This window comes from Lepidochelys kempii, chromosome 23, assembly GCF_965140265.1.
Source record: "Lepidochelys kempii isolate rLepKem1 chromosome 23, rLepKem1.hap2, whole genome shotgun sequence".
Classification (NCBI taxonomy): Eukaryota; Metazoa; Chordata; order Testudines; family Cheloniidae; genus Lepidochelys; species Lepidochelys kempii.
This window is the reverse complement of record NC_133278.1, coordinates 1,899,473-1,910,637: the sequence shown is the minus strand read 5'-3', so window position 1 is coordinate 1,910,637 and position 11,165 is coordinate 1,899,473. Positions and strand designations below refer to the sequence as shown.

At 63.9% G+C, this 11,165-nt stretch overlaps 1 protein-coding gene across 2 annotated transcripts; it reads left to right on the top strand.

Annotated features, from left to right (window-relative positions):
- Nucleotides 1-2,676: 2,676 nt before the first annotated feature.
- On the top strand, nucleotides 2,677-9,832 carry B3GNT8 (UDP-GlcNAc:betaGal beta-1,3-N-acetylglucosaminyltransferase 8). 2 transcript variants are annotated; one of them, XM_073322217.1, is made up of 2 exons: nucleotides 2,677-2,710; nucleotides 8,297-9,832. In XM_073322217.1, exon 2 carries the CDS (start codon nucleotides 8,318-8,320, stop codon nucleotides 9,527-9,529), a length of 1,212 nt encoding a protein of 403 aa, XP_073178318.1. In that variant the 5' UTR covers nucleotides 2,677-2,710; nucleotides 8,297-8,317; the 3' UTR covers nucleotides 9,530-9,832. The 2 variants fall into 2 exon arrangements, with proteins under 2 accessions (XP_073178318.1, XP_073178319.1); XM_073322218.1 differs by lacking the exon at nucleotides 2,677-2,710 and adding an exon at nucleotides 2,732-5,044.
- Nucleotides 9,833-11,165: the final 1,333 nt, after the last annotated feature.

The window sequence follows — 11,165 nt, the reverse complement described above, 5'->3', positions numbered from 1 at the left end:
TCTTGGCAGGAGGTCGGGGCGAGGCAGGTGATTTTGGGACTGATCCTGCCTCAGTTTGGCTGCTGGGGGCAGGACGGGGAAGCTTGGGCTTCTCTGCATTAGCAAGAAGGGGCGTTTTTCCTGCGGGGTGTCGGCTGTGTCGCAGTGACCAGGCCGGGAGGCCCCGGGGTAGCCGGTCTCGCCTCACTGCCACGGGGGGAAATGGGCCGCCAGGTTGTCCCCCCCCGGACCGTAGAACCAGTTGGACCCGCTGTGTCATGCGGGTCGCTGCATTCCCCCAGGGGCCCCTCCAGCAGGACGTGTGTGTGGCTGAGGCGTGTCTCTCTTCTCCGCCGTGTTGGTCCCAAGGCTCTGGATTTGAAGCCCTCAAGGGATGGAGAAAGGCTGGCTCAGACCCATGGTCCTGCTGGCTCGGGGTCCTGTCTCTGACCGTGGCCGGCGCTGGCTGCTTCAGAGGGAATGAACAGAACAGGACAATTATTGCGTGAGCCATCCCCTGCCGTCCAGTCCCAGCTTGGGGCAGTCAGAGGTTTAGGGACACCCAGAGCATGGGGTTGCGTCCCTGACCATCTTGGCTAATAGCCATTCATGGACCTGTCCTCCAGGGGCTGAACTCATTCCGTTTTGAACCCAGTTCTCCTTCACAACATCCCCTGGCAAGGAGTTCCGCAGGTTGTCTGTGCGTCGGGTGAAGTCCTTCCGTTTGCTTTCATCCTGCCACCTGTTCGTTTCCCCGGGTGACCCCTGGTGGGGGTGTTAGGCGAAGGGGTAAGTAACACGTCCCTACTCGCTTTCTCTGCGCCCTCTGTGATTTCTCAGCCCTTTCCCCCACCCCCCCTCAAGGCTACTTAACACACTTCGGTGGCACGGCTGCCGTGTCGCCGCTCGCTGCGGCAGGAGCCGGGCTCTCCCAGCCCTGGCGTTAAGCCGTCTGCCTGGCTGCACAAGGTCTCTCGGGGTGCGAGCGACGGGCCTGGCTCGGCTGGGCTGCTGTTTGCCCGCCCCCATGATTCTCCCCGCGGTGGGAACCTCGCGCCGGCTGACACGGGGGGGGGATTGAGACACCAGCTTTTGCACCCCAAGCTGTGCAAGCCGGAAACCGTCTTGAGTGTTGTAAACGCCTGGATCCCCCCGGTGGCTGGGGGGTCCCTGTGGGCAGCTGGGCCGGCTCGAGAAGTCCCTGTACGTGACGTAACCGTCCCCCTCTTCCCCTTTCTCACAGCTGCTGCGTCTGCTTGTTTCCCTCCACCGCCGCCCCGTGAGAAACAAAGGCCGCTGTGCGGCTGTCGCCAGGCCTCCGCCACGATCTGGCTTCCCAGGATCCCCCGGACCTGCTCCTTGGGGGTGGGTCGGTCCCACCGGCTGCCTTGGGGGGTGCCGCTTGCACGTGGCCGTGGGGTGCTGGGCAGCGCTGGCGGGGGGCAGGAGCCGCTTTGTAGCGTGGGCCGCGGGTGCCCAGACAGCGAATGTGACAAATCAGGACGGGGGTGGGGGGTAATAGGAGCCTATATAAGAAAAAGACCCAAAAACTGTCCCTATAAAATCAGGGCAGCTGGTCACCCTACGGTGGGGGCTCAGCGGCATCCGACTGGATCAACTCCGCTGTTGTTCCGAGCCCCGGATGTGCACAGCCCGGGGGCTGGTTTCCCCCATTCTGCGCCCCCCCCCAGCCTTTCATCCCAGCAAGGACGTGCCCGGGCTCTGTCATCCTCTGCTCGAGTCCTGGGCAAGTCCTCCCCTCGCTCCCTGCCTCAGTTTCCCCACAGGGCAATGATCCTCCTCCTGTGCTAGAAGCTCCCAGCTGGGCCAAACGCCAGGGCCGGCTCTGTCCTGCTGCTCCCCTTTGGTAGGACGGGTGGCAGGGCCCCAGCCTGGGTTTTGACCCCGAGAAGGGAGCGGGGCTGGAGGCAGGAAACCATCAGGAACTTGGCCGTTGCTTCGACACGGGAGGGCCCTGCCACCAGGCGGATGGAGGCTGGGGAAGAACCCGCAAGCGCCAGGGGAAGGATCCGGGAGCTGCCCCGCCCCGTCCTGGGGGAGAGTCTCCCAGCTCCCTGGGTGGCCAAACCTGAATCTCTCCCCACCCCCACGCGGTGCGAACGCTGGGGAAACATGTCCAGACAAAGGGGTGGCAGGTGATGGCCACGGACCTGCCCGGGCGGGGCGGGCTGAGAGCCGTAGAACCAAACGGCAAACCCTGGATGTGATGGAAACCAGGCCGGGGGGTGGGGGTCAGCCCCCCGTACTCCCAGCTAGGGTGACCAGACAGCAAGTGTGAAAAATCAGGACGGGGGTGGAGGGTAATAGGAGTCTATATAAGACAAAGCCCCAAAGATCGGGCCTGTCCCTATAAAATCGGGACATCTGGTCACCAGAGTCCCAGCCCCCCCTGGGCTGGGTTTTCGGACGCTCTGCGGAGCCGGCTGGGGACGGGGCGTTTCCTGCAGAGCCCGGAGCCGATTCAGCTTTATGAATATTTGATGGCAGATGAAAGCGTGCCAGGAGCTTGGCTGAAAGGCCCCACCCTTCCCACTGCCTTGTGCGTGGGCAGGGCCGCCCGGGTATTTCAGGACTGGTGCTTTGCTTTGCCTTTTCCTTCCCACCGGCGGAGGGGGGCCAGGGGGTGGTTTCTACGCTCCGGGTTTAGGACGTGACTCAGAGGCGGGTGAGCGTCGCGCAGAACCAGCAAGAGGAGCCGAATCGCCTGGAGGTGAGAGCGGGGTGGGGAGCGGGGGTGAAGCAATCTGCCAAGGGGCGGGGGGTGGCCCAGGACGCTGGCTTGGAGCTCCTCGGGGCGGAGCCCCCCGGCCCCGGTGGGCGATTGCAGGGTGGGGCGAGGTCAGACCGGCCGGGAGTTCAGACACATCTTCCTAGGAAGCCAGGATGGATTTTTCGGGCCGGATCCTGGGCCGGGGCTGCCTGGCTGGGAAGGAGAGAGACGCCATCAATAAATCCAGAGGGAAACTGAGGCCAGGCCTTGGCCCCTGTCCCTGGGCTCCCGGCGGCCTTTGGGGTGGCAGAAATAAACCCCTCCCCCCGCCCCCAGGTCTGGCACTGGCATGGTGCCGGGGATGTGTCCTGTCCTGTCCTGGGCTCGGGAGAGTGGGCTGGTGGCTGGTTGTGCTTTGAGAGACAGGGGGGGGAGCTACCCCCCCCACCGGCTGCACCCCAAAGCTTTCCTTTGAATTCCCCCCACCCCGGAGCTGAGCAGGCCGGCTTGGGTTAGCCCTGCTCCTGGGGGGTGCTGAGACCTGGACCCCTGACACCCCCAGGGCTGCTCTCCCAGTGCCCCTCACTCCGGCCCCGCAGCCCAGGGGTGCTATTTGGGGGGGGCGGGCGGGTTCCTCCCCCCAGTTTCAGACAGCAGCTCAGCTGCTGCATGTCCTAGCCCCAGCCCCCCCGCAGAGCTCTCACCTGCCCTGGGTGTGGCCTGGGGCTTCCCAGGGGAGAGGGGCTGGTCCCAGGCCTGCCCCAGGGCAGGGAGCCAGGAGCTTGTTTCCGGAGCCAGGAGGATTGAGAGAAGGAAGGCTGGGGACTAAATTCAGGTTCTGGAAGCCTGTAAAACAGGAGTCCCTGGCGGCGGGAGTCGTGGACGGGAGAGGAGAAGTCCAGCCAAGTCCCCTGAGCCAAGGTTACGTTTGGAAAAGGGGGGATTGGGGGGCGCTGGTGAAAAGAAGGGGCCGAACCCCAGGGCAGGGCGAGCCGGGTGTCGGGCGGTTCCCACCCTACCTGTGGTCCTGACGTGGCCTGAGCTCCTCACAAGGGCTGACCCGTTTCCCCGCCCGGCCCCTCGGGAGGTCGGACGGGCCGTCAGGCCCATGGTACAGATGGGGCACTGGGGTGCACACAGCACAGGTCAGATTTTTCTAAGGTGAGAGTTTCAAAAGCTCCCGGGTTAGCTGCTTCGTAACCCCCGCGAGCCGGCCAGCTCCTCTTTGGGCGCTTGCAAACCTTGCAGCCTCTGTCCCTGTCGGCGGGCCGGAGGTCAGAGGGGAAGGCCAGGGCGGGGGGAGAACCCGGCTCCCTCCGGGCCAGCGGGCCAGCTGCGCGCTCTGCCGCAGGCTGCAAAAACCAGAGGCCTCTGACGGGAGCAGCAAACCCCGGGCGGCCAGTTCTCGGAGCCTCCAGCGAACGGTCCCAGGCCCGTGCAGAGGAGGGTTGGTCAACGGCCTGAAAAGCAGCCCGGAGGTTAGGGAGGCGGGAGACTCGGCGGAGAGGAGACCACTTAACCCCCCCGCAGGGTGGCAGGGTCTGCCCCGGGCTGGGCTGCTGCACAAGTTCAGATTTTACCGGAAACCCGTTTGGTTTGGTCCTTTTCTGCTCCGAGTGTGAGACAAAGGAGGAGGGAGAAAGTGGCGTGTTGAGCATCCGAGGGGTTGGTGGGTTCTTAGGGGGTCAGCTGTAACCAGGCCAACTCCGGGACAAAGCCCAGAACCTGCCTCCGCAGCGCCCGCGACCCTGTGGGGTTGTGTCCTCTGTCTGCCAGGTGCTGGGAGTGGGTGAGCGGGGATGGGTCACTTGGTGATTCCCTGTCCTGTTCGTCCCCTCGGGGGCACCTGGCCCTGCCCGCTGTCAGCAGACAGGACGCTGGGCGGGACGCACTGTTGCTCTGACCCAGGCTGGGTCTCTCATTCCCTGGCACCATCTGTGTGCTCAGCACCGGTCAGCATATGCCAGAAAAGAGAGCCCAGAGCCAATGCCTATAAAACGTGTAGCCCCCTGCACTCCCGACCCGATTCTCTCTGCCCTGGCAGGTCCCACCGGCTTGGCTTGACCGTGCTCCGCCGGGGAACAAGCTGATCCCAAAGCCACCCGGATTTGTGACGTGGGCAATGATGTGGCCCTGGCTCGCTGGGGATGAGGCCAAGGGACCCCCAGCCCCCCAGGGGCTGTGACGCTGACCGGGAGCTCCCAGACAGGCCGCTGCGGCCGGCTGCCGATCTCGGATCGTCTCTTCGCAGAGACCAGACTCGGGCCGTCGCTAGCCCAGCGAGGGGAATGGCTGCTCCAGGCGTGGGGGAAACCCTGTGTTGAGTCGTGCAAGGTACCGTGGAGCCAACGAATTGTCCCGGTTCAGGGCCATTGCACCTGCATCTCCTCTCCGCGATGGCTCCCACCCGCAGGCTGCCGGTCCTGGCTGGGATGGAGACCCGTCTCTGTCTGTCCCGGGCTGCCCGGCCCCTTCCCGTGCCATTATTCCCGGCTCCCCCAGAGCCACTGGTGACCACCCGGTTCCTCCTAAGCAAGCGTATTTTATCCGTAAGGTAAAAACACAAGAGAGAAAACCAAACAGAGACCCCCCGCCCCCACCTCCACAAAGGCTCTGGTCAGTGTCCTTCCCTAAGGTCTGCCCCCGTCCAGTCGTTTGCTGGATCAGAACAAAGCCCAGAGCCTGGTTCACACCCACCCATCCCCGGTCCCTGGAGACTCCAGTGGGAATCAGAGCTGCCAGTCGCTCCAGGGGGGGGGTCCGTAGGGCTGATAGCAGGAGGAATCCCTCTGCCCTCCCCCACATCTCAGCCTAGCCCAGCCACCGTCGCATTGCAATGCGCCAGCCCTCCAGGGGTTACGCATCATCCAGGAAGCTCTGGGGTGGTTCTGTCGGTCCCAGGAGTAGCCGGAAGAAACGCTCGCATGAGGCAAATCGCTCACCAGAGCCGGGGAAACGAGCCAGGGTAGAGGGTGCAGGAGGAGAGGGGCCGGGGCCGCCTTGACGAAGCTGCTAATTGCCCCGAGGTGCCCACCGTGGGGAAAGCAAAGGGGTGGCCAATGTGGCGCAAACCTCCCCTCCCGGCGGAGACGCAGGTGCTGGGCCAGGGGCCTGCAGGCTGGCAGCCGGCCGGCGCTCTGGTCACACAGGGACGGCACGGCTGGGGCCAGGGCCGTGCAGCTGGAGTCCAGGCTCTGGGCCCCCCCGCCAGCCAGAGTCAGTGGCACCGGTTGTGTAGACAGACCCCCCCGCAGGCCCGCGCGCGCTCCCCCCGAGAAGCCCTGCTGTCGGCTCCCAGGCAGGCTGGGGGCTGGCTGCCCGGCCCGCTGAGAAGGCAGGAAAAGCCCAGGGAGGAGAAGGTGAGCAGGGCTCCGGCCGGGGAAGCTCGTGGCTCCATGGGAAGGGTGGGGGGCTGATGGCCACTCACTCAAACTGCTGCCCGGGGACTTGCTCCTGTCCTCTAAGCAGGATCTGGAGGATGCTGGAAGCCGCCCATGGGCGCTGCCCGTGGGTTGCTGAGTGCGCCGGGTGTGGCCAGGTGGCAGCATCTGCCCGTGGGGCCAGCACATTAGGTCTGTGGTAATAACAACCTGTGGCTAACTAATCACTGGTAACGAGTTTGCTGATAACCAATTAATCTGAAGTCAATGGGTGACAATGTTCCCGGTGATGCTCTGGCACTAAACCGTGGTCGAGTCAGCGGCAAGTGGCCCGGCTCAGCCCCGGGTGCCACCAGGTGCCCGTCCCCACAGGGCTGGGCCACCCTGCAGCTGCTCTGACCTTCCCGGGGGTCTGGGCCGGTTACACTCTTAGGCCCCTGATCGTGTGTCATTCGGGCCTGGGGCTTGTTCCTCTCTGGTGCCCACGTCGGCTATTCCTGGGGTCCCGCTTCCCCGGCAGCTTTGCATGGGCTCAGCCCCGGGTTCGTCAGTTCGCTCTCGGCCTGGGTGTATTTGTCATTCTTGTGCGTCTCTGTGGCTAAGAGCGCTTGGCCTCTCCGCCACCAGCCGTGCAGGTGAGCTGGGGTGACGCTCGGTGAAAGCCCCCCTCAGGAACCTTAGTGGGGTGGGAGTCTTGCCCTCAGCCCAGCCTGGAACCCTTCCCTGGGCTCTCGCCGGGGTGAGCAATCCCGGCTCGTCTCCAGCACTGCTCAGCAGCATTGGTCCCATTGTTCAGATGGGAAAACTGAGGCCCTTCATATACCATAAGAACATAAGACTGGCCCTGCTGGATCAGACCAAAGGTCCGTCTAGCCCAGTGTCCTGTCCTCCGACAGTGGCCAGGGCCAGGTGCCCCAGAGGGAATGAACAGAACAGGGAATCATCCAGTGATCCATCCCGTGTTGTCCATTCCCAGCTTCTGGCAAACAGAGGCTACGGACACCATCCCTGCCCATAGTCTTGGCCTTCACAACTTCCTCTGGCAAGGAGTTCCACAGGTCGACTGTGCATTGTGTGAAGAAATACTTCCTTTGGTTTGTTTTAAACCTGCTGCCTATTAATTTCACTGAGTGTCCCCTAGTTCTTGTGTTATGAGGACGAGTAAACAAAACATCCTTATCTACTTTCTCCCCACCCATCATGATTTTATAGACCTTGAGCATATCCCCCCCCCGGAGTCGTCTCTTTTCCAGGCTGACAAGTCCCCGTCTTCTTAATTGCTCCTTAGTCTGCAGCTGTTCCAGACCCCCAGTCATTCTTGTTGCCCTTTTCTGAACCTTTTCCAATTCCAATTGATCTTTTTTGAGATGGGACGACCACATCCGCACGCAGGATTCAAGCTGTGGGTGTCCCATGGATTGATACAGAGGCAACGTGATATTTTCTGTCCCATTATCTGTCCCTTTCTTCGACTATTCCCAGCATCCTGTTGGCTTTTTTGGCTGCCGCTGCCTGTTGAGTGGATGTTTTCAGAGAACTCTCCACAGTGACTCCAAGATCTCTCTGGAGTGGTAACAGCTAATTCAGACCCCATCCTTGTATATGTACAGTTGGGATTATGCTTTCCAATGTGCATTACTTTGCACTTATCAACGCTGAATTTCATCTGCCATGTTGTTGCCCAGTCCCCCAGTTTTGAGAGCTCCTTTTAGAGCTCTTCGCAGCCTGCCTGGGACTTAACTAGCTTAAGTAATTTAGTATCGTCTGCAAATTTTGCCACCTCACTGTTACCCCTTTTTCGTTTATGAATAAGTTGCGTAGGGCTGGTCCCAGTATGGACCCCTGGGGGACACCGCTATTTACCTCTCTCCGTTCTGAAAACTGACCCTTTCTTTCTTTTAACCAGTTACCGATCCATGAGAGCACCTTCCCTCTTATCCCATGGCAGCTCACTTTGCCTAAGAGCCTTTGGTGAGGGACCTTGTCAAAGGCTTTCTGGAAATCTAAGTACATTATCTCCACTGGATCCCCTTGGTCCACATGCTTGTTGATCCCCCAAAGAATTCTAGTAGATGGGTGAGGCATGATTTCCCGTTACTAAAACCATGTTGACTCTTCCTCAACCAATTATGTTCACCTCTGTGTCTGACAATATGGTCCGTTATTATAAAGAACAATCCATTAACCACCCCCCTCTGTGTCGCAGGCTCCGTGATGGCAGAGGACCATGAAGGGGACCAAGCTGCTGACGGTGACCTTGGCCCTGCTGACGCTGCTGGCCCTCAAGGCCTATATGGACTGGAGCTTGGAGCAGCCCGAGCACCTGCCCGCCCCTGAGCCCGCCTGGCACCCCAGCCCCCTCCCGCTCACCCAGCCACTGGGGGACGACCCGGCGGGGCTGCTGCTCCGTCTCAATGCCTCTCTCCAGCGGCTCCGCCGCAGCGTCCCCGAGGCAGACGCCTACTGGAACCGCCAGCTGCGCGGGCTCTTCCGGGCGCTGGAGGGGGGGCCGGCCAACGGCACGTGGGGCTGCGGGGACGGGCCGGCCGCGGCGGCCGCCATCAGGGACTTCGCCTCGTACCCGGACCAGCACCGGCGTTTCGTGCTGCATGCCGGGTGCCGCAGCTTCCCGCTGCTGGTGAACCAGCCCCACAAGTGCGCCGGCAACGGGACCTTCCTGCTGCTGGCCATCAAGTCGGTGCCGGGCAACTTCGCCGCCCGCCAGGCCGTGCGGGAGACCTGGGGCCGGGAGGGGGCGCACGGGGGGCAGCCGGTGCGCACCATCTTCCTGATGGGCGCGGCCCACGGCCCGCACCAGCCCGACCTGCGGCGCCTCATCGCCGCCGAGAGCCAGGCCTACGGCGACGTCCTGGTGTGGGACTTCGAGGACACGTTCTTCAACCTGACCCTCAAGGACTTCCTCTTCCTGGGCTGGGCGTTGGCGCACTGCCCCGACGCCCGCTTCGTGCTCAAGGGCGACGACGACGTTTTCATCAACACGCCGCGGGTGCTGGCCTACCTGGGGGCGCTGGACACACACCGGGCCCGGACGCTGTACACCGGGCAGGTCATGGCCAACGCCTCCCCCTTCCGCCAGGCCTCCAGCAAGTACTTCATCCCCGAGTCCTTCTACGCGGGGCCGTACCCGGCCTACGCCGGCGGGGGCGGCTACATCTTCTCGGGCCGCCTGGCCCCGGCCCTCTTCCTGCTGGCTCAGCACGTGGCCTTCTACCCCATCGACGACGTCTACACCGGGCTCTGCTTCCAGGCGCTGGGGGTGCGGGCCGAGGCCCACCCCGAATTCCAGACCTTCGACATCGCCGAGAAAGACCGGGCCGACCCCTGCGCGCACCGGCAGCTGCTCCTGGTGCATCGGCGCAGCCCGCCACAGACCATGCAGCTGTGGCTGCAGCTTCGCGACCCCCAGCTCAAATGCTGATGGGGGGCTGAGCGCTGGCTGCAGGGGCCCCAGCCTCGGGCGGAGCGGGCCCTGGGGCGGCAGGGGCTCCGGCAGGGCTGGAGGGGGGCTGCCCGTGCTGGGGGCCAGGACAAGAGAACGGGTCAAGCGGAAACGTGGTCCCGGCTCTCTGCCGCCAGACCGGCAAATTCCCTCCCGCTGCCTTTAACTGGCCCCCCAGCTGCGAGCTGGGCCATGGACCTGGGCGCGCCTGGGGGCAGGGGGCACTGCTCTGGGCAGCTGGCTGTCGTTCCCGGATGGGCCATTAAACAGTGTCTGGCAGGACCGTGGCTCGGCATGGGTGCGAATCGAGTGGCGCTTCCCCGACCCAGCCCCGCTCTGTGCAATTCCGTCTTCTGAGTGCAGCGGACCTGGGTGTGGAGGGAACCCAGGGCTGCAGGTCGGGAGCGGGGGGGCACCGGCAGAGCCGGGGGGGGGGGGCAGGGCTGGGCTGGCGGGGGCTGCAGGTCGGGAGCGGGGGGCACCGGCAGAGCCGGGGGGGGGCACGGCTGGGCTGGCGGGGGCTGCAGGTCGGGAGCGGGGGGCACCGGCAGAGCCGGGGGGGGCCCAGAGCTGGGCTGGCGGGGGCTGCGGGTCGGGAGCGGGGGGCACCGGCAGAGCCGGGGGGGGCCCAGAGCTGGGCTGGCGGGGGCTGCGGGTCGGGAGCGGGGGGCACCGGCAGAGCCGGGGGGGGGCAGGGCTGGGCTGGCGGGGGCTGCGGGTCGGGAGCAAGGGGCATCGGCAGAGCCGGGGGGGGCCCAGAGCTGGGCTGGCGGGGGCTGTGGGTCCGGAGGAGGCGGGGAGGGTGGAACCTGTGGCTGCAGGGGCAGGTCTGGCTGCTGGCCCCTGGTGTGAACTAATCTCACGGGGCCCCAGCCCGGCGCTTGGGCACAGGGCAAACCTTCCCCTCGCGCCCTGGCTGCGTCAGCCTCACCCCAATGCTAGCGCCCCCTGGAGGCTGCCACTGGTGGTTACACTCTGTCCCCTGCAAGGTGAGAGCTGAAGGGTTGGAGAACAAAGGAATCCGGTGCCCTCCTGGCCCGGGAAAGGGACAAAGCCCAGAGGAGGAGGGGCTGGAGGGAGTTTCAGTTGGGGGCTGGCTGGGGACGAGGAGTGAAGTGCAGACGTGGTTGTCTGGCTCCCTGCCCCCCAAAATGGACCAGGCTGAGGGGTCCTGTTCTCTGCACCTGCAAGTTCTGCGTTAGACCATGTTCCTGTCGTCTAACAGAAGTTTATTAGATGACAGGGAAGGCGGGAGGGGCGGATGGACGGAGGGGTCTGGGGGGGGAAGGGGGGGACAGATGGACGGAGGTGGGGGGGGAAGGCGGGTGATGCTCTGGAACAGCTCCCTATGAAGCCCCAAACTGACTCTCTCCAGTCCCACCTCCTCTGGGCTTTGTCCCTGTCCCGGGCCAGGAGGTCACCGGATTCCTTTGTTCTCCAACCCTTTAGCTCTCACCTTGCAGGGGGGAAGGGCCCAGGCCATCAGTGGCCAGGAAACAGGGTGTCGGCCATTGTCTGTGTCCAGATCCCTGCACACACCTGCCCTCTAGGGCTCTGCAATGATCATATACCCTCACCCCACCCTCTAGATACTTAAGAACTGCCTAGGGGAAAC